The sequence below is a fragment of the Melospiza georgiana genome, chromosome 1 (genome assembly GCF_028018845.1).
Source record: "Melospiza georgiana isolate bMelGeo1 chromosome 1, bMelGeo1.pri, whole genome shotgun sequence".
In the NCBI taxonomy this organism is placed as follows: domain Eukaryota; kingdom Metazoa; phylum Chordata; class Aves; order Passeriformes; family Passerellidae; genus Melospiza; species Melospiza georgiana.
The window spans coordinates 89,467,426-89,494,055 of record NC_080430.1 but is presented as its reverse complement, the minus strand read 5'-3'; the positions used below and the strand labels follow the sequence as shown (position 1 = coordinate 89,494,055).

General features: G+C 40.0%; 1 protein-coding gene across 3 annotated transcripts in view; it reads left to right on the top strand.

Annotated features, from left to right (window-relative positions):
• The window catches only part of EPB41L4B (erythrocyte membrane protein band 4.1 like 4B), a 169,420-nt gene that overhangs the window by 54,471 nt on the left and 88,319 nt on the right, over nt 1–26,630 (top strand). For all 3 annotated transcript variants that reach the window (XM_058042194.1, XM_058042185.1, XM_058042202.1), the window contains exons 3-15: nt 7,491–7,533; nt 9,716–9,794; nt 13,185–13,229; nt 13,942–13,994; nt 17,947–18,067; nt 18,675–18,762; nt 19,320–19,408; nt 19,647–19,716; nt 19,889–20,058; nt 20,162–20,271; nt 22,285–22,315; nt 22,791–22,824; nt 23,779–23,846. In XM_058042194.1, the coding sequence (XP_057898177.1) occupies nt 7,491–7,533; nt 9,716–9,794; nt 13,185–13,229; nt 13,942–13,994; nt 17,947–18,067; nt 18,675–18,762; nt 19,320–19,408; nt 19,647–19,716; nt 19,889–20,058; nt 20,162–20,271; nt 22,285–22,315; nt 22,791–22,824; nt 23,779–23,846 (1,001 nt within the window). The remainder of the gene's footprint in view (nt 1–7,490; nt 7,534–9,715; nt 9,795–13,184; nt 13,230–13,941; nt 13,995–17,946; nt 18,068–18,674; nt 18,763–19,319; nt 19,409–19,646; nt 19,717–19,888; nt 20,059–20,161; nt 20,272–22,284; nt 22,316–22,790; nt 22,825–23,778; nt 23,847–26,630) is intronic.

Sequence of the window (26,630 nt, the reverse complement as noted above, 5' to 3'; positions counted from 1 at the left end):
TTGTGCAGATGAGCTGCTGTCATCACTGGGAATGGATGGAAGCAAAAGAATTAAATTGCCCTTTTTCTCACACGTGTCTCTTTCAGTGATCCTCTAAGTCATTTAAGTCCTTTATGTCTGATCTCTAATGTCACAAAGACCCCTTAGATTAAAGAAGATCTGTATGGAGCAGCCTTTCCCAGCTGTGCCCTGCAGCCAATTGAACCCTTCGGAGGATGTGTGATTGCAGCAGTGTATCTGGCACGTTGGGAAGCACTGGATTTACACTGTGTGTACAGCAAGACTGATGTGTGAGGACACCCTGTGCCTCCTGCAGGTGCTGCCCATGGCTATGGAGGGGACCAGGATTCCCTGGGAAGATGAGTACCAGGACTAAGCTGCAGTGAGTTGTCCTGGTAAACCATGTTTGCATCTGAACTTCTCAGTATTGACCAGTTTCTAAATTGGGTTCTGATGCAAGAGGTGAGAAGACAATGGAAGGAGAACATGGAGAAGGTCATGTAGAAGTGAAATAGGCTTGCCTGAAAGCAATTGCTCCAAGTAAAGAAAAACAAGAGGGGAAAAAAATTGCCCAAAACTGTGTTGCCCAGAGTGGCCCTGACCAGCAGCAGTGTGTCAGGATGCACTGATTCTGACACTGAGATCCTCACCTCTATGAAAGGCTGCCTTCTGGCCAGGTTTTTCTGACAGAGTCAGGACCATGTATGACTCACAACAAAGGATTTCAACAGTGCTGGGGGACAGGAAGGAGGCAAGCTGGACAACAAATAATGTCAGTACCTTTGCTTCCTCCACACATCAAGAGCTAGATTCCTGGATGTTTCAGCAGGTATTGGGTCAGGGACTTGCGGGGCCTTGGTTCATTATCACTGCCTCTGCTGTATCTATCTGAATTTTCTTTTAAGGGCTCATTGATCGGGTTTTTCAGCTGCTGCTTTTGATATTACTGTTATGACTTCTTAAGATGTGAGGGATGGGGAAAAATGAGCAGTTCAAACCAGTCAATTAGCCTCATAGTGTGATATCTGGGAGTCTTTTTCCTTTTGTACTTCTTAATACTTAAATGAGTGTTCGTGAAGCAGAAGAAAATGGGGACAAGCCTTTTTTTCAATATACTGGATGTGGAAAAGAAGGGAGATTAGTAAAAATTTTGATAATGCTAAGTATTTCTTTTTCTGCTACTGTTAGAAACATGCTATTTTCCCCATGAATAAGCTGTGACATGCCTCTGTGACTCAGTTTCCCTCCCTCAAGCTCTCTTGTTTCCTCTGGATGATGAGCACTTTGGGACTGTGGCGATTGCAGGACGTGTGTCTGTGGATTGTAGCCAAGAGCAAACAATACCAGTCACAGATGGAGGGTCCCAAAAGCTGTAGAACATCCTGAAGCACTTAATGCTTCAGTTTCTAATCATGGCAGTGATAGGAATGCCAGTTCAGTCAGTGGACACAGGCAGTGTGGCTGACTCCACAGCGATGCAGAACACCTGATGAATGTGGAACACTTCCCATCTGTTGCTGTCCAAGTCTGTATTGTGGTTTGTGAACACTTGGTGAAAGACTGCAAAACACTAACACATTCCAGTCTCTAGTCTTCCAGTAGCACCTGCTGTTTTGGGAGGACGTTTTTCTGACACAGACTTGAGAAGCAGGCGTACGGGGCAGGTGGTTGTTGTGCTGTCTGTCAGTGATGCTTCTGCACCTCTCTCCAGAGTGTAAAGAATTCTCTCTGGGACAGCAAACAGTCTATGTTGTCTTTCTTTTGTCTTTGTGTGTGGTTGGAGCATAAGCTGAAGTGATTTCTCAGTTTTCTTCCACTGATATAGTCAGGTTTGTTGCCTCCTTGTTCAAATCCCTTCAGTTTATTTTTGAATGGTTGGACATAGGCATCAAAATTAAAAGTAAATTGCTACAATTGATCTGGAATGGTATCAGCTTTCATTGTCTCTAAAGTAAATCTAATGAGAAACATACTAGACCAGGAAAGTTTTTTATATAATGTTTCTATAATTCTGTGATTTACTTCTGTCAAGTTTGCAAAGCAAAATATTATTTGGTTATCACATGGATATGAATTAGGATAGGCTAATGGTCTTGAAGGACATCTCTCTATTATTCTTGGTTAGTTTATCTGGTCTGCAGTTAAACCACACCATTTATCAGGATGCTTCTGAGATGGCTCTGTGCTGACTCAGACTGGGACAGGCCAGGCTTCCATGAATGCCACTCAATATGTGGAGCTCTCAGGGCTGGTAAAGATCCATTAAGACCTACCAGTGCCCTCATGGCTCTGGAATTAGCGTCTGTGGCCTTGACCTTCCCAAGATCACAATCTGGAGCTTTATCACAGCTCCATCTGCCCTCCTGCTGCTGGACAGCTTTGCTTGCACCTTACATTGCCGGCTCTGTCCCACTGTGTGTGACTTGTGGAAGGCAATGCCCTTCTTCACAGGGCAAGAGAGAGCTTGGCATGGGAGCTGCACAATGGTGTCAGCTGAAGGGGGCTGCTGGAGGGCAGCTGGCCTGCCTTGTTCAGGCCAGGGACAGCTTAGAAAACTGACAAAACTTTCCCCCTGGATCAGGTTGGTCCTCCAGCGGTGTTGATGTGGTTCTGTACCACTGTGCCAGGGCCCTGCTCAACAAGATGCTGACAGCAGTGTTCAAAGGGGGTCTAAATCAAAACTGGCCAGCTGGGACTAAAACCCCTCTAAGATCCTGCCACTATTTTGTGAAAAGCTGGTCTCATCTGAGCCCAAATGCAAATTTTTCACCTCTTTAATCCCAGCTTGTCTTTGTAATGTGAATGCTATTTGAGTAGAAGTGCATTCCCTTTTTTCTTCTTTTCTTTCAAGTTGGGTAGGTGAGATTGTAGAGCAGCCTCCTGAAAAAATGCCTGCAGGTCTTGTTTGTTGAAAGGGGTGTCTCTATCCAAGGTTCTCATAGCAGCTTCAGTTGTACCTGGTTTTTTGGGGCTTTGTTCAGTGAGGTTGGACACCCTCAAGGATGGTGATGGCTCCACAGTCCCTCTGGGCACCTGTGCGTTGTCTGAACAGCCTCATGGTGACAGTCTTCCTGTCTAATTGGGATTTCTCCTGAGTCTGGTGCCACTCATCCTTCTGCCATGGAATACCTCTCAGAGGTGTCAATCACCTTCTCTACAGCCTTTCAGTGGGCAGCTGAAGTCACCAGTGAGGTGAGCCTTCCTTTTTGAGAGGAGCATAACTTTGTAGGAGGGATTAGAGGAACATGAGAACAATACCTCATTGTTTTACGTTGTGAACTCCTGGGAGATTATCCTGTTCCTAAGTGTATGTTTGTGTACTCCCTGAGTTTCTACATAATCCCAGTTCTCATTTGGTATTCTGTTACTATAATAATAATAATGTTGAAAGGTGACCTGCAGAAGAAAAGAGGGCTTTTGCTCCTGTGCTCTCTTTTCAATCTAAAAATGTAGAGAAATCCCCAAACTGTGGTTTGGTGGGTAGAATTTTTATTGGCTTGATTTTTTGGTGTTTCCTTCCTCCATGTGATACATACATTTTTCACTTCTCTGCTTTAGGTGGTGTGAGTAATGGCAGGCAGCTTGGTAGGATTCAGGTGCCTAGGAAACCAGAAAGCAAGAAGACAGCTGAAGGGATAATTGACTTTTGGTTTTAAAGATGCCAGCTTTTGTTTAGCATACTCTCTTTTCTGAACTTGATCACTGAGCATGATTCTCCCTCTTTTACCTCCAGGCATGACTTGAGAAAGCTTTCAACCAATATTTTTCAGTAAAAATGGGCTTCCTCTTACTGATAGTTAAATATATAAATAAGCATAAGGGAGAACAGTCTATTCAAGATGTTCTTTGTGCACTTTAAACTAGCAAAGAAAGCCAGTCAAAAAGGGTCAAATGCAGTTTTTTTTTCCTTTTCAGCTCACCTTTGAGGGCTGTATAAATCAAGACAAGGAATTTTCATTCTTTTAGGAAGCAAGTAGAGAGGTGGTGGAATTTACAAGCTCAGGTGTGGGATTGTGTCAGGCTGTGGAAATCCTCCTTTCAATCTTCATTTGGCACTCATGTGGTCTTCATAAGCTGACTGCTTTAGCAGCTGTAGTATATCTGCAAATATATACTTCCCATGCTGTATATCTATTTTGAGAAAGTACTGGCTACTACCATTAGGAAATGCTGAGCTACTTATTTTTTCCTCTTCACTTCAATTAAGCAAGTGATCAAAAGAGGAGACCATGCTGAGATAAATACATGCTTCCAGTATTTTAAGAAATTCTATTTTTTTAAATGGTGCTTCTTTCATGTGGAATTTATTGGTATTTGTTTTCAATACATGAATCCCAGTCAATGGCCACTGTGTTATGTCAGTTAATACCATAAGAAACATTATTCATTTGATAGAGCAAAGAAATTTTGCTGAGATTAAAGAGGAATAAATGGGAGTTAATCTAGCATTTGACCTTCCAGTTTACCTGACAAAATTAAGGGAGGGACCACAGTGTTCTCTGCAGCTGATGATGCGAAGTGGAGAGGGAGGCACTGGGCTCTCCTCCCTGGTATCCCTGGAAAGGATGCATGGGAATGGTTCAAAGCTGAAACATGGGAGGTTCAGACTGGACATTGGGAAGCATTTCTTTACCAAGAGGGTTATCAAACATTGGAACAGATTTCCTAGAGAGGTAATTGATGTCCCAAGCCTGTCAGTCTTAAGAGATGTTGGACGATGCCCTTAACCTGAAGTGGTCAGGCAGTGGGGACTAGGTGGTCATTGTAGGTCCCTTCCAGCTGAACTGCTTTGTTCTGTGCTAGCATAATCATAGAATTCTGGTTACCTGCAGTTTGATCAGGTTTGGGTTTTTCTTCCCTTACTATGGGCAAATTAGCTTAGATACTGTCTTCCTATCATAACACAGTCCTAAAGCAAATAATCCCTTCCCTCCTCCTTGTTCTGCACTGATATTTCCAAATCCAAACAGGATAAAGGGATTATGGTGGGTTATGGTTGGAATGAGTCTGGTCAGTCCTGGTCCTACACTGTGAGGTCCATAGTTAGGTTTCTTTGGTGAGTCCAGATCCTGAAATTATGTATGGTCATTTAGCCAGAGCACAAGAGAGGCAGAGATATAGTCTTGTATCTCTGTGCTGAGAGAAGAGCAAGGCTCCTCTGGTTTTATTCAGCTTCCTAGTGAGACTTCAGAATTCATTGCTTTCACTTCCCTCTAATTGAGTCAGCAAGCAGTATGTAGCCAAGCCCAAACCTATTTTAGGCTTTAGCTAGAATGCTTTGATTTTTTTTTTCCAGCTCAGAGGGACATTTGGAAGGCTGGTGTGGTACACAGTGTGAAGAAGCCCTCTGACATTATCTGAGGCAAAGAAGTGTTAAAATTCAGCCTGATTTTCACAGAAATTGCAGAAAATATCTGACTGTGAAATTGGAGTTGGTTCATAAATCTGCATGAAAACTTCCAGGCCTTGGAGCTCTGGGCCAATAATGCTGTCAGCCCGTGCCCTACCTCCATCTTTGTGTTTATGATCCGTGTGCTGGCACATCACACACTTGATGTGCAGTGCAGGATGGGGCTGAAACAGCAGCTCACTGTTGCTGCTGAAGAGAGGTGACTTTAATGCTTGCTGTGCTTTATCTCCTGGAGCCGCCTGCCTGTGGCTGCTTAGGTGCAGAGAGTGATGATAGCTCCTGTCTAAGCTGTGGTCTCACTTAATGGTCTGCACAAGCAGTTCCTGCAGTCTTGTTAGGTGTTTTTTTAGCCATTACTTAAAGTATTTGCACTTGCAAATAATCAGTTTGAAACTTACTCTTATTTGAGCTTTAATGTACCTTAAAGACCACATGCCAAGAAAAGCGACTATCAGCTGTTTTTTACTGGGAATTATTATAGTTCAGGTTGTGCAGTGCTAGTTCCAGAACATGGTGCTAACAGGAGTTTTTAGCATGTATTATAGATGTTTTTCTACATGAAAAACTTTTCTTTTAATGCATTAATTATATTTGTCTTTGAGGGACTTTTCTTTAGCCAAAATAAATATTAGATAGAAAGACATTTTCACAGCTAGGTGTTTGAAGAATAAAAAATTTATCTGCCCTGGAGCTATGAAAGTAACAGACTTATATAATTTCAGTTAAAAAAAGGCAAAGTTTCAATGCTGATATTTCTTTTCTTATCAAAAATTTGAGATTTCACACAGCTGTAATTTTTCATAAGAGAGCAAAATAGAGACAAAGTAAATTCCTTGTAGTGCTAAGGATTGTATTTATATGAGCTGCTGTAATGTTTTATTTCCATTCTGGTAGAGATTTCTACCAGATTAGGGATTATAAGAATTGATTTCTTGGCAGCCTCATCTTAAGGGAGTCTTGCAAGTCTCCTGCAAATAAAATCACCTTCAGAATCGTTGCTCTATTTCTCTTTCTCCTTCTTGTGAAATTTATTTACCTTAAGGGTAGTAAGCTGTCAGACTTTTGATCTGTATACATCTATACCTGTGATAAATTTTTGCCTTGGTTTAGAGCATAGTTAGTAAATAAATACCAGTATTACTAGACAACAAATAATTTTGTTCATTTTTTTCAGCCAAAGTAGCATGGTGATGATGTAACAAGTAGTCATTTGAGAGATTATCCTTTTTCTGAAAACATTTATTCTTTAATAGCAAAAAAGGAAGAGGGTTTTTTCCAAAGATTTTGTTTCATAGTACCTAGTTCATAATTTTAAAATATATTTAAAGATAGAAAACCACTTATTTCAAAGAAATCCAGAACTCTCTTACCACTTTGTATGACAGAAGCATTTACATGGAGTTGCTTCAAACAAGATTGAAGCTTTCTGTAGGACATTGAGCAGAGACTGTCAAAGATTTAAGCTAAATTTATACCAGATTGTGTTTATTGCTGCCTTTCTGTAGATGCAACTTATACTGACAAGAGAGTGCATACACTTTGCTGGGAATCAGATGTTTTTGTCATCATTGTTGCACTATTCCAGATCTTCTGCCTTATTTTAAAAGGAAAGGGTGAGATGGTGAGCTATACATCAGTGTTTGCTCTTAATGGGGTTAAGTCTCCATCCTTACCTTGAAAAAAACTTGGCTGTGGAGCAGTGGAAGGCAGGATAGTACAGGCTCAGGAGGGCCTTTCTCAAACAGAGCTTTAAAGGAGGCTGAAACTCAGGGTTTTGGGGCAAAAGGGTGCCTTCCTTACACACCACTGCTTTGTGGCCTTGCATTTTGAAGTTTCTACTCTGGAAGAGTGGCTTCCTTGGCCACTGATGAATTTAAAAATCAAGCTTTCCCATGTGGAAGAAGGGTAGTTACTAAACATGCCAATAAACACTTTCACCAATATGAGAAGTTTAGAAAAGAAATATGGCACTATTTCCTTATAAGAGATTTTTATCTGTTAAATTTTATTGTAATCAGTTTATGGAGTCAACAAAATCTTGAAATGGAACTGCTTCTAAGTGTGGATTTTCTTTTTTTAGCACTGGTTGGACCATTCAAAATTCATTAAGAAGCAAATAAAAAGTAAGTACTGTGTCTCTGCCTGTTTATTTTGTTATTTCCTAAAGAATTTGAATTTAGTGTATTAGAACATGATAGAGAATGTTTAAATATGGCCTCTAATGGAATAAATATTCCTTAGAAAAGAGTTTTAATTTAAGGGGTAATTGGCTGACCATGTCTAAAGGCAAGAGCACTTATTAAGCAGCAGCCAGGCCTTCAGAAGCCCTTGTTAAACCTGTGCTGTTTGTCTAAGGCAGAGTAGGTTGCCAGGTAATTTCAGTCTGATCTGTGAAATTGGGTTGCCTGGACACAGATCGCCGTTCCTGTCACTGCTTCTGATCCACAACAGATATCCTGCAATTTCTTTCAGAGAGTGAATGGAAAATACTTCATTGTTTAATGATTAATTTTTAAACCTTTTTTCCAGATTATTATTTTAAGAGTTTAACTAGCAGAAATACCTGCTGTTTTGTCAAATATAGTTCTGAAATAGCTGCTGTTTCATCAAAGGCAGTTTTGGATGGAGGGGTTGGTGGACTGTATTTTCTGTGAAAATTGTCTGAGGCAGGGAAGTAGTTCCTGGATTTTTGATAATCTGGTTGCAGGCTTGGGTACAGTACAGCATTGGCATTAACATGTTTTGTTAGAATGCTGCAGTTGGCAACAGTCATGTGCCATGAAGACATGGCTTCTGTGAGATTAAAATGTGTTTTTCAAGAAAATTGTTGACTGCCTTGGAGGACCTTGCAGAGATAGATCTTGATTGCTTCAGTGGTGTTTTGCCTTTTTTTTTTTTTATGAGTACCCAAGTATCCAGATGATTTTTGTAAACAGTGGAGTTCTTCAGAGGCCTTTAGGATAGTTTGCTGTCACCCCATGGTGTGTGGGTGTCAGCCTGCTAGAATCCATGGTGAAGATAGCTGCTGTGGGTAAGGTTTTTGCTGTTTGGTTTTCTCTCCCCTTTTCATCACATAACTGCTTTACCTTAGGTGACTAGCTGGTTTGCAGCTGCACTTTCTCTAATAGCCTTGTCCTGGAAAATCAGTGATACTGTAGGACCTTCAGCCAATTTAGTTGCATTTTTTTGTCTGTTTTTAATGTGTGAAGAGCCTATTTTAAAAAGAATTCAGCAAATCGTGGCTCTGAGGAATGCTGAAGAGGGAAGCAATTTGTTGGGTTGTTGTAAAGGTCTGTCTCACAACAGGTTACTTTCCTTTACCTTGAATTCAGCAGATGCTTTGTGAAGAGTTCCTCTTTCATGATGGATGTTGCTCACTGCTGTCTTTTCCAAGTCATTTTCTCACCTTTGCAGACCTCACCAGTGGTGCTGAGCTGTGAGCTCCGGGTGCTATAACCTGACTTACAGGAGCTGTGAGGGAGACAGAATCAAAGCTCTAATTAGCTGCATATAACTTAGTGGAAGGATCATTAATAGGCACGTGTTTGCTTGTTGATGTGGTGTTATAGAAGATCTTAGAAAAGTGAGGAAAAATAATTTGTCCATCAATTAATACATCAGCAGGCAGCTGGCTGGAAGATGAGGGTTAGGCAGATAAGGATGCAATGGTCACAGTTTCATGGTAGCTGGATAACTTCCTGTTATCTGTGTTACGTGGGAAGTTCGATGTAGCATTCACCTTCTGACTTCAGGTAACACAATTCTTGCAACCCCATGGAATTTTTGAGCTTCCTGTATTCATGGGTGCCAGAGTCTTCTCCAGAACTTTTCAGTCTGTTTATCTTACCTTTTCAAATTAATGTGTTTCAGTTGAAAGCTGATCTGTTGGGTAGGGGTTTTTTTGGAGTAGTGTTTGTGCCTGGTAAGAAGGAGCATCACCCTCTCCTTCCCTCTTCCTTCCATTTCCCCCTGGGCCCAGCAACAGGGTGTGTACCTGGAAAACTGTCATTCACAGCATGCTATGAGGCACCCCTCTTTGGATGAAAATGGGTTTGCCAAATGGACTATTGGCTTGATAAATTTCAATTAATGAGTATCAAAAAGTATGGTAATCATCTATATTTTTTGTTTATTGCATGCATTTTTGAATTTAAAAAATCATTAAATATTTTCTTTGACGAATCTGAAACATGTAATTAATTTTGGGTCTCTTGGGTTGTGGGGTGCTGTGGCAGCTGTTCTGCCTTAGCAGGACTACAGTGAGTGTAAATCTTTTTTCCCCATTTCAAATCTCTGCATGTGCAGTTGGACCTCCGTACACGCTGCATTTTCGCATTAAGTACTACTCGTCAGAGCCCAACAACCTTCACGAGGAGTTCACAAGGTAGGAACTGCGCGTGGCTGACGGGGATTTGAGACATCTCAAGCACGTGGGGGTACTGCAAGCAGGTGATTAGAGCTTTCTTATTAAGGGTGCTCATTTTGTCTGCCTTCTTAGGTGTTTTCCTACTGTCAGAGTAACATCATGTTTTTTATTTGCTGCCAGAAAGCATCCATGGGGCTTTCCAAGCGTGTTGGTGTGTAGGAGATGCTGTGTTCTGGTGCTTTGAAGTTGGCAAAGAAGGGCAGAGTTGGGTGGGGAAAGCTGCAGCTGGGAGACACCTGCTCTTGATATCTGCCATCCTCTGAGAGGGGTTTCCATTATGTCCTGCTAAATGCCAGTGCCCTGCTTTGTTCCTGCTGCCCTCAGACTTGGGGGTGATTTAATAATGGTACCGGGGTAGAGGATTTTGGGAATAGCCACCTTGAGCTCTGAGTTAACAGTGAATTGAATCCCTTCTGCTTCCCCGTAGTTCTCTGTGAAGCAAAAGCCTGCATTGTATAAAGTCACCCTACAAATATCTGGAAGTCTCTTGTTTCAATCTGCTGGGCTCTTTCTGTGGACCTGTGCCTTGGTGGATCCATAGCACCTTGGTTCAGAGTGTATTCTGAGAGCTGGGAAAGCAGCAGCTGGGGTTTACTTATCTTTTGTATCTGCTTACTTTGTGTCTTCTCTGTATAGTATTCATCTATCTTAATGTTACTTTATCTTTTCTTTTGTTCTGCCTCTCACCGTAGGGCACTTTCTGTGTCTTCTAATTTGCTTGGCAATAATCAGTGTACTCCTAATCAGCCTGAGGTGTTTAAGGATGGTTGATTGTTGTAGTTCATGTGCATGTGATGTTTACACTAAACTTGTGCCTGCAGGCAGATGATTACTGTCTCCCTGCTGTCTGCTGTGCCCACCATGCGTTTTTTTCACTGCCTGAGACAAGATTAAAGGGCTAATTGTCATCACCTCATGACAGAGACACAGGGTCTTCAATATCTGTTATCAATTTAGCCCAGCAGTGATAATTCAATAAAAGGGCATATTCCTATAGAATGTATCATTAATTTATGGAAATCCCTGCCACTTATGTAGCTAAGTATAAGATCTTGAGAGAATCCAAAAATCTGGATGATTTATGGACATCTCTAATGAGAAAATGCAGTTAAATTAGTAGGAATAATATGTGTTTTCTGGAAATTGATGTAAGTCTTCATACATCAGGGTGCATGTCTGACAAGTATTACATTTTCCCTGTGGTCAAATTATGGCATTACTGTCTACCACAAGATTTCTTTCTTATGTGCTCTGAAGCATATGATCCTAGTCACTGTGAGATTGGGTTTCTGAGCTATGTGATCATTGCTGTGATCAAGTAAGACATTTTGTCTGAAAGTATTAACCTCTGATGCCTTGTGATCTAATTATTGCTGAAAGGTGACATTTCAGAAGACTATTTTAATTACAAAAACACTTTAGTCAGCTAAATATTCAGTGTTGTGAACAATTTCTTTTAATTATAAGCTTGGCAGAAGACCACTGTGAAACTGTGTAAGAAAAATTGTGGCGCCTTTTTTTTTCCTTCTTTTTTTTTTTTTTTTTCATTTTTGGTTGGGGAAAGTAATTTGAATTTAAGAAATCTACAGTTCCTAAATTTTTAATTCTTCTAATTTATGGAGGGTTTTTTTAAGAGTCTTTGTGCTAGTTGGATCATATTTTCCATGTAGCATGTTGAGTGAAAAGTGAAGATTAATAATTGTACACTCAAAATCATTCCAAGTAGAAGAAAAATCATCCTTAACAGTAACTGTGAATTTTCCAGGCAGGAGGTGTTCATAATTCCTTCTGGAGATCTGCTTTGTAGTAGACTTCCATTTATAGTGAAGCTAAAAACATCATATTCTCATAATTAACACATTATTGGGAAGCATTAAAACCCTCTACCTGCTCTGGTTTTGTGTTTAAAAAGACAGTTGAAACACAGTGCATTTTGGAAGACATCTTCTGTCACTTATGTGTGACCTGATTAGTTAGTTTAGTTAGAAGAACAACAGAGGAACATGTCTCTACTTGATGTTGTGGAGAATTTTCTAAGGTATCTTGTTGATTTGGAGTAGCAACGATTGAGCTGCCAGTGTTTGCCAGCCTGTGCACAGTAAAGGAAGAAGGGTAAGCCATACCCATCAGAATGGAGCTGCAGCACTGCACAAGCCCCCTGAAACTGATAGGTGCACTGCCTAGAGTCTTCTTGCAAGTTTAGAAGAGTTCATGGGATTGTGAATGATCTGGGCTACCAATAAGAACAGGATGTATACTTGTCTACCCTTAATCTACGCATGCAAATACCCAGATTTGATTGGCAGTCAGGTATTAGCCAAGTATGTGAATCAGGGATGTACCAAAGAGCTAACATGGATAAATCTGATTCTGCTCTAGTGTTATCATGAGAAATTTTAATCTTCCTTTTCATTTCTGTTTCCCTGTGTGATTCCAACTGTTTGTCCTTCACCACATTCGCTCCATGTTCTCTGTGATGAAAAAGCCCCACTTTGTCTTTCTAGCATCCTTTGCAAAGACAGGAGAGGTCTGTGTTTGCATTCACTGGGCTCTCAGGAGTGCCTCATGCTTTCTTCTCTTGAGTCACTCACCTTTGCAAGCCTCACCCCACAGTGTCCAGAGCAGTGCCGAGCCTGCCTCTGCCTTCCTGCCCTCTACACACCCCTTGCACGACCCAGGGCACTTGTGCATGCCTCAGAGCCCACTCTCAGTGGTGTCAATGAAGCATGCCTACAACTGAAGGTTAGCAAAGAACAGCTTAAAATACTACAACAGTGTGAAGGCTGTAAATTCCTACTTGGCGTACTAAATAAATGTGTGAGCTCTATGGAATTCTTTTATTCAGAACTCTGCTATTTTTAAGTGACATTTTGGTATGAAACTTTCCTTTTGCCCAATTTGGACTTTTTCCCTGTTCTGTATTTATGTGTGAGAAGGCAGCCCTGAAGCCTTCATGCCTTTATCTGTGTTTTGTTTCTAGATACTGTAGTTCAATTCCTGCCTGAATTAGGTGAGACCCAAGTTTAGGAGAACACTGCAGTGTAAGTAACATTTAGGTTGCTGTGGTGTATGCTCAGATAGAGCACATCCTTAACAGCAAGGCTTTGGACAATGTCCCAGCCACAACCAGTGGACAAAAAATGATCTTCTCTTTAAATTTAGTGGAAGCTGTGGGAGCTTTGAAGCTTGTAGGGTGTATCTGTGTGATCCCAATGGCCCTTTTTTTGTAAAGAGCAAGTTATTAAAGTTGCTGTTACTACCCAATGAATTGGGATATTCTTCCAGCCAGTGGAACTAGAAGGATGCCACTATAATTACTTTTGACTTTCTGAATTTTTTATTTGTCAGGTACCTGTTTGTATTACAGCTCCGGCAAGACATTCTTTCAGGGAAGTAAGTACCTTTTTACCCTTGTAGCTGTAATTTAAGGAATTTATAATAGTTAATCTCCTGGTGCATTTTGTTTTTCTTTAGAATACAGACATATAGAACATTGCATGTCTCCTGACTATATTACTGACAACCAGAATGGGTAAAGATTTTGATGGATTGATGAGGTGATGGAAATGTTTAAAGAGAGTGAAAACTGTCCTGGGTTGTATGACCTGAAAATGTAACATGGGCTTGCCACATTTTTTCAGTATGGTGGGTGAAAGAGAGGATGAGAAAATTGCAGTGCAACACTTTTTGTTCAGGTCAACTCTGAAAAAATACTTTGTGTTTTTATAGTCTTAGCCTGACCAATATTCATTCACACATGCACTAGTTTATTTTTTTATTACAGAAATGAAAAACCTTAAACCCATATATTTGAAAATACTGTGTTATAGTAAAAATGGTTTCCTAGTTGATTTAGTGTTTTCTCTGTTGGTTCAATCTTGTTTTATGGTGAAGTGTATCATATTTAATGCTAATCAGAATATACCAACTTAGGAAATAATGATACACAAGTAACAATTAATTGTAGATGTTTCATAGCATGAGTAGTTTGTGGAAATTAATGTTTCCAGTTTTTCCATCAGGCTTCTTTTTAGCTTTATTGCAAGAGGATTTCACTGACAAGAGATGTGATTTTTATAGTTTTGTGTTTTGTTTTGTTTTTAAGACTGAAATGCCCATATGAAACTGCTGTTGAACTAGCAGCTCTGTGTCTTCAAGGTATGCAATCTTTTGAAAGTGGTTTGTCCTAAATTATTAAAAAACTCACCTGCTGGTTTCTTTTCCTTTGGTACTAATGCATTCTTACTGATCATATATAAATGCCATTCTTTTACCCAAGGAGGAGAATTTTAGGGAGATCACTTTCTTGACTTGCCTCCGTTCATAACTTCTGAGCCGCATTAGCCAATATCAGCACACCTGCTATGAGGAGGGAGTCTCTAAAGCATGGCTGGACAAAAGTTTCATGGAAGACCAGGGCTGGTCAGGGAAGAAGGAGCCAAAATAGCTCCCTGCTGAGGGAGAAGCTGTGGTGCATGCACAAGTGTTACCACTTGAGGCTGAAGAGCCAGCTGGCCCTTCACACGGTTTGTGGGAGGTGGGTGCCTGTGAATTTGGGCTTCCTGCTGCCTGAACTGTGCCTGGGAGGGGAAGCCTCCACAGTGGGTGACTCAGGAGATGGTTCCAGGGCAGGAGGGAGGGAGTGGCAGGTACTGGAGAGGAGAGAATTAACATGGGGGGACGGTAAAGAACTAAGATCACTTCTTAGTGGCAGGAGCAAGGATTTCACTGTGTAAAAGAAGTTCCGGTACACTGGGTTTCATTACGTTATTGTAGGACAGTGTGGTTTTTTGTTGCTGCAAGCATGTTAATACAAATATCTGTTCCATTTCAAGCAATTTGTCTTGCAGATGGGGAGGAAATTTTTGTAATGAAGCTCAAAGCAAGTTTATAATTTTCTAAAAGAAAATGCAGCGAGCGTGACCATTCTAAGCAAATCAGCAGCAACATTCATTGAAATGAAAAATTCTCTTCCTCTTTCACTGGTGGTTGGGCCATGACACACAGAGAGCTTGGGCAGAGTTGCTTAGTTTACAGCAGTGGAAGTAACTCAGTGATTCTAGATGGACTTGACAGGCAAAACTGGGAATTCAAACAGCAACAGGTGTAAATCTGAAGACAGTGGATTGTTTTACTGCAGCAGTTGGCACAACTATGATTGTCAGGTGTGCAGAGAGCTGCTGCAGGCAGACTCCTTTTGTCTTTTTGAGGTGAAGGAAATATGGAGCCCAAATTTGATTTGTTGCTTATGTTTCCACAGATAAAAACTCCAGTAGCCTCACATCTGGTCCAAGCAAAGAGGACCAAGCAAACAATAATAGGTTAATGCCTCAACATTTTGGGTAGCTGCTGACACCTGTGATTATTGTGTAAATGCAATACAATTGCTGTCCATCATGTTTATGATTTGTCCAGCTATCTACCAAAACTAATACCCTTGCTGTCTGTGGGAACATTGTTTTATGCTTTTTTGCTGTCTTTTTTTATTTTCAGTTTCAGTTTTCCACTATTTTGACATCATTGCAATAAGCTTGTCCAAAATTATTTCATTATTGCAACTCATTCTTTCTCTTTGCTGACATACATAATAATAAGCATTTTTGGTGTCAAGTTTGCTACATTTTATTGACATTGGAAACATAATTAAGCAGAAAAGTATAAAGAAATTTTGATTATTCCCTCCTCAGTAGGTTACATTTTCTTTGTAAAATGCAGTCTTGCTCCTTAGTGTGCTTTTCCTAAGAGTGAGAAAAAGCTATGAATTGCTATTTAGGCATTGGTAGTCTGAGCCCTCTGAAAGAAAAGTCTTTTTACAGATAAAGCTTTAAGTTTCATACATGTCTCATTTTATCAAGGACGTTTTCTGTTAAAGTAATTCTTGATTTGTTGCCAGTCCCATGAAGGAAGTTCTGTAGCAAGGAACACTGGTTTGTAGTATGGGGTAACATATGAAGCAGATAGGTAATATTATGCTTCATTTAGGGTTTATCTGTGGAAATGTCGTCAAACTTGAGTTCTCACTGTTACAGTTAGTTTTTAACTGCATCATTAGTGTTGTATGGTCTTAGTGCTTAACCAGATATACTTTTGAAGCTGCTAATTATATTGGAAAAGAAAACATTTTCTCACATCTCCAATTTTCAGTTCTAATCATAAGATATTTTCATGGAATACTGCAAAATTTGTTTCCCTCAGTATAAAAGAATCAGCTATATATTTTTAAAAAAATATATTTTTTGGCATTTTCAAAAACTTTCTAGGAAACATTCTTTTGAAAATGTTCCCCAGGTTATTTTTTGAAGAACACAGATAATGTATATGCATTACATATGTATACATATGTATATGTGTTATGCAACACCTGCCCCACCTTCCACTCCCTCCCCCCTCCCAAAAAAGGGCCAAGAAGGGGCATGCCAAAGCATGTCATGAAGACAAAAATGAAGAGATGGGTCTTCTGCTTTGCCCTTGCATCTCAAAATATGAGTGCTGCTGAGCCTGTGTGTCTTCTGTCCTACAAGCTCACGATTCTTCTTATCCCTACACATCCTCCTTACAGCACAGGCAGCCTTTGTTCCCCACTTTCTCTCTCTCAGTATAGAAATCTCCCATGTTTTTCCTAGATGGTTGGCAACAAATCAAACTTCAGACCCATACCTTTGTCTCTCCCCTTTAATTCCTCCTTGCTAATGTGTTTGCTGTGGCTCCCTCTAGTATCCTGGAGAGACTGGACTGCCAGTAATTCTTAATATGTGTTAAATAGGCTTCTAGCTTTGATGAAACAGCCAGGGAGCTGAGATATCTGTATGTCCTTTTCTTTAACAGAGATAAGAATACTGTAACTCACTATGGAAGATTACTGTTGAGAGAAAAAAAAAAGTGTGTGAGACAGTAATTAAAAATGAAGATCAAGGAATTCAGTGTCTTTAATATCCTCAGGACTGCTAAATGTTTCAGCAAAGCTCAAGTTCTCAAAATCACCTAGTAGGTGTTATCAGCCAACAGATTGGATTTTGAATGTAACTTCCTATCTACTGATGGATCCTGTTAAGTATTTTTGAAGTCTGGCTGTGACAGAAATTTTTGCAGCTGTTAAGTGTAAAAGCGCCCTGAAGGAATAAAACTGTTTTCTTCGAGGGATTTAGTTTCCCTCTATGCTTCTTCAATTTTATTTTTATTTTGGCAGTAGTAGTAGGAGTAGTAAACAGTTAAGAAATGCTGACTGACAAAGGGCTGGTTGGCAATCACATCATGTGTCAGGTGACAAATGCTATTGCTGAAGAGTTTATTTTCCACTGGTGCTTGCCACACAGTCCTGAGGCAGCAACACTGAGCCTGAGTACAACTGAGAGGCTCCAGGAGCAAAGCTGTCACAGACACAAGGCAGTTACGGGTGTCAGTCACTGAAATGCTCAGCACTTGCATCTCCTGCTGAGCTCAGTGGAGTGGGAAAGTATTCTGCTCCTAGAAAACACCAGAGCCTAAGCATAGAAGTAAAAAGTGACACCCTAATTATGTCAATTTTTCAGCATTTTTTTCCTTAAAATTATTAATCTGAATATTACACCACCACTGTGATTTAAAAATCCACACAGCTTTATCACTGGTTTAATGAGACTAGGTATTCTCTTCATGTTTTGACATGAATAGAAACATAACTCCTGAATTTGTCCTAAACCGGGACAAATAACAAAGCATGTGATAGAATGGGAAGTGTTAGGGAGTGAACAGTATGCAATGAGAGGAAGTTTCAAAGTCACCTCTTCTAAAACAGAAGATGCATTGATGATTGTTTTTAATAGAAACTTTATTTCCTGTAAGTGCATTAAAAATCCAGAGGAGCAGCTTTATTTGAGCTGGTTCAGTCATAACATTCCTGAATGTCAGAATTCTGTACCACAGAATCCTGCAAATGCATTTATCTGACTTCTGCTGTGAAATCTGATTTGAATTTACTGGGGCCAGGAGTAGGGGGATGGGGTGTTAAAGCATTCTGCAACATGCATAGGAACTTGCAAACTATCCTTGTCTTTGTAGGGACAATGGAATTAAATATTTCTGGTCATCTCAAGATCTTTATATTTTTAATTTCTCAATTGATTGATTTCAGCTGAGTTGGGAGAGTGTGAGCACCCTGAGCACACACCAGAGCTCGTGTCTGAATTCAGGTTTGCACCAAACCAGACTGAAGCAATGGAATTTGACATTTTTCAGAAATGGAAAGAGTGCAGGTAGAGTACCTGTGTGGGAGTGGGGTCTCTAGCAACAGATTTTCTTCTCTTCCAAAGTCAAATCCTTTCAACAGGCATGAAGTGGGGTTTATTTTTGTCAGTGGAGAAGTATTGTAAAAAGTCTTTGAGCCCTCTCCTTCCCTAGAAATGCCAGGCAGTAATTTAGGGAAGGTTGGTGGGGTGAGTTTTAATTTTTTAATGGTTTTTCTTTTAGAGTATTCTGTAATAATTTAAGGAGCCTTGTCTTCTTCCTGTTTATGTTGGAAATAAATCTCTTTCTCTTTCTCCCTTTCTTTCATTCAAACATAAATTTTATGTTTGGATGTTAGGAAACTCATTTTCCTGTCTTTTGTTAATAAATATGGTACATTTTAGTGATGCTTTGTTACCTGAACTTTCATCCTTATTGGCAATTTTAGACCTTCTTGCATTTTCGGTCCTCTGTTTTATTTTCATTTGCAGGGAAGAGGGTAAAAACATAAGATTGAAATACCATTTAGTATCCTTAAGACTGAGGACACAAAGAAAAGGGTTAGGGGGATGAATCTGAAAGCATTTGAAGTGGATAATTTTTTTTTACCATGAAGTATGAATTTTATGTTCATAGGGGAAAGAGCCCGGCGCAGGCTGAGTTGTGCTACTTGAACAAAGCTAAATGGCTAGAAATGTATGGTGTAGATATGCATGTAGTTAAGGTAAGATCTATGTGATGTTCTATTTTATCAGTGTGATGTCCCTGCCCTGGTGTGGGCCAGTCCCTGAGGAGCATCCGTGTTGTGGTCTGGGCTGTCCCATGGGCCATGGTCCCTCCCAAATCATTCCCACCTCCCAAGGGTGCTTCTCTGGGCTCCCACAGCATCCCTTTCCTATGCCCCTTTCCCACAGCATCCCTTTCCTGTGTCCCTCAGTTTGTTCCTGTTGTGTCTCCTTCCCCTGGCAGGAACTTGAACAGGTGAGGTGAGGTGTGGGCTGCCCTGGATGCAGTGTTGGTGTGGGTCCATCTCCATGCATCTGAGAGCCTCTCTGAGCAGCACATGGCCTCCTCCCACAAAGGGCACCCTGCAGCCTCCCCATTGCCAAAATATGCCACTTTGTACCCGATGCAGCTGCATATTCTTCTGCTCTGTAATGTTAAAAAAATATGGCAACTTTATTGTTTAGTTTAAGACCTATGGATTTTGCAATACTACTGTATTAAAAAAATGTACACTGCTCATGGCAGATTAATTATTTATTCTGTACTTGCTTGCAGGGAAGAGATGGTTGTGAATATGCTCTTGGACTGACACCAACAGGCATATTGATCTTTGAAGGAGCCAACAAAATAGGCTTATTCTTTTGGTAATCTGCTTTTGTGTTATATTCCTTTTTGTTAAAATGCTGAAATCTTTCTCCTTTGCATAATGGGATCTTGACTGTATTTCGTAATTTATAATTGAATCTACAAAGTTTAAAATCTGAAGGTTAAATCTCAAAGTGGATTGGCCTGGTTAGATGTACCACTCTCAAATGTGAAAGTTGTAGAAATAAAATTATTTAATATTATTTTAATTCTGTTCTTTTTGATTCTTGTGTTTAGGCCTAAAATCACAAAAATGGACTTTAAAAAGAGCAAACTAACGCTTGTGGTTGTAGAAGACGATGAACAGGTAACTTCTTTCCCTTACTTGAGCCTGATCCAACAAAGTGTAGTGTGTGCTCAGGCTGGTAAGAACACAAGGGAGGCTGAGCACACTGTTGGCCCAGGCTGTGTTTCTCCTACCAAGGACAATAACTAATATCATGCATGCCAACTTGCAAAGCTTTTGTTTCTGCATTTAGGGCAGAGAGCAAGAGCACACATTTGTTTTCCGGTTAGACAGTGCCAAAACGTGCAAACATTTGTGGAAGTGTGCGGTGGAGCACCACGCTTTCTTCAGATTGCGAGCCCCAGCAAATAGTAAATCTAGTAGATCCGACTTCATAAGGCTGGGATCACGCTTCAGATTCAGGTACTTAGTGAAGTAACAGCAATGTATTTATCCTTGTACAAAGGAGCAGGTACAGCTTCCAGCAGAAGGCAGCAGTTTACTTTGTTTGTTTCTGTGTTTTAAGTGGGAGGACAGAATATCAAGCGACACACGGGACGAGGTTACGCAGAACTAGCACATTTGAAAGAAGGCCCAGCAAGAGATACCCCTCTCGAAGACATTCCACTTATAAGGGTAAGTGTTTCTAGACATCTGTGCACTGAGCTGGAAATGCAGGTGTCCCATTAAATTCTAAAAATGCCACATTACAATCGTGACGTCTGTACAGAGTATGTCAGATCACCTAAAAAATCAGAACGTGCATGGAGTTTTTTTTTTGCCACAGTTTGTTGTTTCCCTCTTCTGTTTTTGATCTCAAACTACAATTAATTCTTCCACCCCCATCTATGGAGGTGGTACCTACAGTTTCTTTTGTTACTCTATTGAGGAGGAAAGAAAAGTTGCAGAAAACCCACTAAGGCAAAGCATGTAATGTTTTTTTGAAGAATTGCTTGTCTCATGTGGGGTGGAGCAGTGTCCAAAAACCTCACTGACTTGCTTACCTAGCCAGACAATTTTAGGGTTATTGGACTCCTTATGCAGTTGTGGCTTTTCTGACTGTAATGACATGTTATTCACCTGTCCAGACTCTGACCTTAACTAGCTTGCCCTGGGAACTGAGATGTGCTGAATTTAAATGGAATGACAGAGAATTAATTTCTCTTGTGGTTTTGTAATCTGTCCTTAAAAACTTCAGCTTTTTGTTCCATGTAGAAAAAGCTTGAGCTTTTTGTTCCTCCTAGGAAGGAGCACTGCAGGATAACTCTCCAAATTCTATATTACTTGAGCCTGCAGGTATAGTTGCTGTATGGAGCAAGGCTGTACAGAGTAGGGTGAGATGACATTCCCCTAGAATGTCTTTGCACTCATTTGCATTTGCAGAATATAAACCACAGTTCCATGAGCAGCCCTTGTGGTATTATGGGGACATTTTTGTCTCACTTACAGTGGGGGGAGAAAGGGTGACAAGCATGCATGCTTTCTAGAGGCTGTAACTCTTTCCCCTGCTTCCTGCCTTAGTACATGGAAGGAGTTTAACTGAAATGCAAATTTAATAAATCTGTGAGATGCTGTTATGTGAGACATGAGAGTCAACTATATAGTGTAGGATATTTTTTAAGTGGAAGAATGAATTCTTTAATTCTTGCCATAACAGGATCTGACAGACGTGCAGGTTTTGCCTTGAGTCTCAGTGCTTCTGTACTTATGTCTGTGAGAGAGAGGCAGAAGAGAGAAAGTGTGGCTTATGCTTAGTTATGTTCTCTGTCCATTGCAGCCAGTCAGAACTTCTTTCACACCCAAGTGATTGTCTTCTAGAGAGCTCAACAGCATGTTTGTTTGGTTAATGCAAAAACTCTCTGTAGGTTGTTGTCTTTTCATGCATCTTTTGGCCATTAAGCCCTGTACCTAGATGCAGCCCACAAGGGTTGGATTCTCTTCTAGCTCTGTCACTTTTGAGACTTCTGCAGTGTGTCATTAACTTCCTGCATTCAGCAGTCAGTTGGATCTTCACTTTCTCTCTGAGAAGTTCTTCAGTTCTCTTGAAACACACACAGTCATGGAAAAGAAATGATATCCCCCAGTTACTCAGCTGCCACCTTCACCATTCTTTCCAGCCTGTCCAAAGCAGAGGCCATGACCTTGTTCCTCAAGATTACTCAGTGCCTCCCAGGATTCCCAACTGATGGGCTATTTTGGCTACCATTATTCCCTGCAGTAAGACACAGGCCATTGCCAGCTTGGTGAATACTCTGGTTTCTGTAAGATAGTGAAAAATTCTGCAAGGAGTAGTTTCTGATTTCCAGTGGACTTGATGGTATTGGCATCATACTACAGTAAGATGAGGAAAAAAGTGTTGTGGTTGTGCAGAACGTACTCTGCCAAAAATCCTGTTGTGGCATTTGGGAAGAATATGCTTGTCTGCTGTCATCTCTAAAGGGCTTTCACTCTGGCAGGACCAGAGGGAGATTTGTGTCTCCTCATACTTCATGATGTTGCACAGGATTACTAGAAAGCACAGGGCTGCACTTGAAATTCAGACACTTCTGTGCAAATATGTCTGTGTAAGGATTCACTTTAGCCAACAAGAACTGCAAAATAGCCGATATTTCACTTGTCTTAAGATTTTTGTGTTTGTTTCTTTTTAAGCAAACAATCCTGTGAAAGCAGCACAACTGTGGTAAGTGACTGCCCAACTTTTTTCTACCTCTCAGTTGCTGTTTTCAGGCTAAAAAGATTCTGAAGACAATATATGCTTTAGGATTTGTAGAAACAGATTCTCTGGTGTGGGATGAATTGCTTTGGCATGTCTCATTATGCATCACCAGATTCTTCTTAGAGTCTGTCTGCTTCCATTGTTCAATCTATTTCTTTTATTATTTTTTTATATGAAATCAGACCAAAGTAAAACATACTTCCTTTTTGCTCTTATGCTGTGTTATCAAGCGTAATTTGTTCATGTTTTTTAAATCTAAAGCAAAGAAACAAATTATACACCGCTCTTTCACATCTTAACTGCTATGGTGTATATCTTGAATAAAATTATGATGTCCTTAAGAATATGAATTTTGCTTCTCTGTGGTACTTCCCTGAACTAAAAAACATTGTGATGTAGATGTATTGATTACATAAAAGCAAACTTTTTTCTTTCATAGTGCTAAAAATACTCCGGAACTCCATAACTACCAGGTAAGAGCATACCAGTTACAGAGGAAAATGTGGTCTATTCCATATTTTATGGTAAATATTTTTGCTCTTTATAGTTTGTACAGCTGTTTTGCTCCCCTTTCCCTACTCTGGAGTGAGATTTTATGATGTGTCAGAAATAAACAGCACCATATTAGGGTTAAGGAGTTTTCTCTTTTTTCCCGTGTTCTTGGATGCTCTGCAAGCTGAGTACACTCCATTTGCCATCTTCTTTCCCTTCCTTTTCTTTCTGTGCAAGTTAAAGCCTTTGGGACTGTGAATGTGATGGGCCCCAGGAGACTGCTCTGTGAGCAAGCTTTTGTCTAGAGCAGCCTCTCACAGCAGCTGATCGTGACAATTTCCAAGTTGCAATTACCTCCCTCATCACAACACTTACAGAGTTCCCTGCTGGTCAAACCCTTGTTGGGGTTTTTTTAATACACTCCAGGGAAAACATTACCTGATTTTCATCTGTGCTGCTGACAGTCAGTAGGTACTGAGAAAAAGCAAGCTTCCAAACTCTGCATGTGCATGAGAACTTAGTCTTAACACTTTTTATTGAAACCAGTGATTTTGTTTTACTGTTTCTCTTCAAGATCTTGTGGATATAAGAAGGAAGTCCTGTCACCAAAGACAGGAGACGTCCTGAAGCCTGCTGTTAAAACCTTTCTTATTCTCCACCTTTGATCAAAGTTGACATTTTTTGATGTGCTTTCTATGAGAAGCACTGGATGTGCCAGGTTGTCTGTCAAACAGGAGAACAATTTTCTTTGCATTGTCCCATGAGTGTGTCTTAATGAGCAAGCTCAGCACCAAGAGGCTTCACTATGTGCTCAGTGACATGGGAGAAGGTCAGAAGCATTAGAGTTTCTAGGGTTCACCAGGAAAATAAAAGTGAAAACTTAATAGGGAGCTTTAATATGCTTTCATTAACCATTTCAATGTTTCCATTTGCAGCCCCAGTATCATCCTAATATACATCCTGCTCAGCCACACTGGCATCCACACACCCCTGTGAATGTAAGGTAAGCAATCTTCCCTTTGTGGATAAAAGATGATTAGTTCTTTCTTTGTGTTACTTGATATGAAGCTTTGGTGGCCCTGTTGGGCAGTTCTCTGCACATGAAAAGCAAACAAAAGTTAGAAGTATGAGATATAGACAGTATTAAATAACTTCTAAGTTTTGCTTTGGAATATGAATCTTTTTCTCTAGTTGATTTCTAATTCAAAAATCAAAATAGAATGTTAGTGATCTCCTGTAGGGAGTCTGTTGGATAGGGAGCTGCTGTGTAGCTTAATTGCGAATCAATCAGTATTTGTTTGTATTTAATTTCCTAAGACAGACGAGAAACTCATTTTACTGTAAAGTTAAGCTATTAATAATTATATTCTTGCAGTGGAGCACTGTTTTCATCTTTTGCAGAAATGTATATGAAAAAATGACAAGTACATGGAGCAATTTATCAAGAACATTAGAGATAATGAGTGAAATTATAGCACTGAGTTTTTGAGAACCATTTCACAAAAACATTCCTGCATGTGCTGTTGTGCTATCTTCTTGCATACTTCTTTCTTTGTAGCTAGTGATGAGAGACATTGAGGGAAAAGAAATTTTGGAAGAAATTCAGTCCAATTAAAACTCACTTGGTGGAATGCACGGTGAAGGCGTGCACCTGCTGGTGGATATGTATCTATACGTGTACGCATTATAAAAGCCAGCCACTTCTTTATCCTAATAAAAAGTAACCTTTTTTAGATGACTCAGGTTTTTAGACAAATAATTACTGTCTTCAGTGAAAAATACCAATACCCTAATTTTTGTTTCTCCTTATCTAACATTTATATTCTTACATCACAATAGGTAGACTTTGGTTTTAGTGTGGGCAGGCTCTGGGGATGAGGCCAAGTTTAAAATGGATGAAAAGACAATTTGGTGTGAGTTTGAGTCTGAGAATGCAGGAAAAGGGCAAGTACATGATTAGAAATAATAGGCAGAGAAGCAGACAGGCATTGTCATCTCAAAATTTCTAGTGCATAGCAGTGAAGAAGATACTAAATTTGTGTTAGAAACAGGAGACTTGAAATTGTGTAATGAACTTTGCCTGTATTTCAGGCTCAGGAGTCTTCCTGGTTTTAGGGTTTCTTTATCCAGTTTATTATGAGCTCTTTAAAATGTACAATTTCACATTATGAAAGAGTGGCTGCCAAGAGAGCCTAATGATTTTATAAATCATTTGAGGTTTTGCTGAAATTTTTCTAAAGGTTTCATCACTTACGATACCAGTCCGTGACATTTTAAAGCCAAATAGTTCACCCTGGAGCAGAATGATATTGAAATAAGCACAATAATGTATTGTAGTGTGTGTAGACAACCTCCCCCTTCAGCCCCTCCACTGCCTGGGCAAAGACTAAGGTCAGTGAAATATGAACAATGGCTTTTTTATTGCAAGGCTTGTAAAGCTAAAAAAAACAACCCATACTTAAAAGCTCAGTCATAGAAGCTTGGTAGAAAAGGTGCTCAGAATTTTGGTCCCATTCAGGTAGAAGCATTTAAATGTGTGATTAAAGTGGAAGTTTCAAGTTATTCTAACTTGGAGTCAAAGTGAAATAATTGGATAATTAAAATCTTGGACAGCTTGATTTGAAAAAGCTTATTCCATTTGAATGCAAACTTGAGATCACAACCAGAGATGCATAAAATTCCTTCTGCTGTGCATGAAGGTCTGGAATAGGCATGGGCTGAAATGAAATGACTTGTGTAATACATATTATATATGGAGCTTTTGTTGAATAACTTGTGAAATAGTATGTGGAATTGTGTCTCAGTTTTCTTAGTAAATTTCTTTCACTGAAATTGTTTGCAGATTCTTTCAGTGAAATTGTTTGCAGTTAGCTTAATATTTAACCTTCTGGAAAAAAAATCCAACGAACAGCTGTCATATATAACTTTAGAATATATCTAAAAAAACAAAAGGTAAAATCTAAACCTTGCCTGTGTTTCTGCTACTATAAAAAAAACTTACCAGAATCATAGAATGTCTTGGGTTGGAAGAGACCTTAAAGATCATCTGATTCCAACCCCTGCCATGGCCAGGGACACCTTCCACTAGACCAGGTGGCCCAAAGCCCCATCCAACCTGGCTTTGAACACTTCCAGGAATGGAGCATCCACAGCTTCTCTGTGCAACCTGTTTCAGTGCCTCACCACCCTCACAGAAAAGAATTTCTTCCGTATATATAATAATTGCAGCTTCAATTTGGTAATAAGGTAATGTTAAATGTTGTGGTTTCCTACATAGTGTTCAAAATCGTTGTTTTATTTATTCCCCACTCCGCTGCAATGATTTAGGGGACACTGTAGGAATGGCTGAAGTTAGTTTCTAAGCAGCAATAAGTAATGAACAACTAAGGAAGACGATATTTTCCTTGTAGTACTTTTGCAAGTCTCAGAGAATTACCTGTACTAACTGTAGACTGGGGGTGTTCTTAAGAAAATGCAACTCTGTAAATTACAGGCTGCTTTAGTGTTAATTAACTGCACCAGTGCCAAAGGAATGGCAGCACCTACAGAGCTATTTTCATTCATAATAGGATTGCCTTTCTTAACCCTTTGCACTTTAAGGATGTACTGTCATGAGCTCAGTGTTTTGCATGATATGTTTTATTTTACTTGTTCGTTGTACAAATTTAGTTTTCCTGTAGCCTCCTCCCCTCCCCCACCCCCCTTTTGGAATTCCTGAGCATTGATGCACTGTGCTTGTCTGTAACATTGCAAACAGAGAGGGTTTTTAATGATTGAGCTCTGGTTG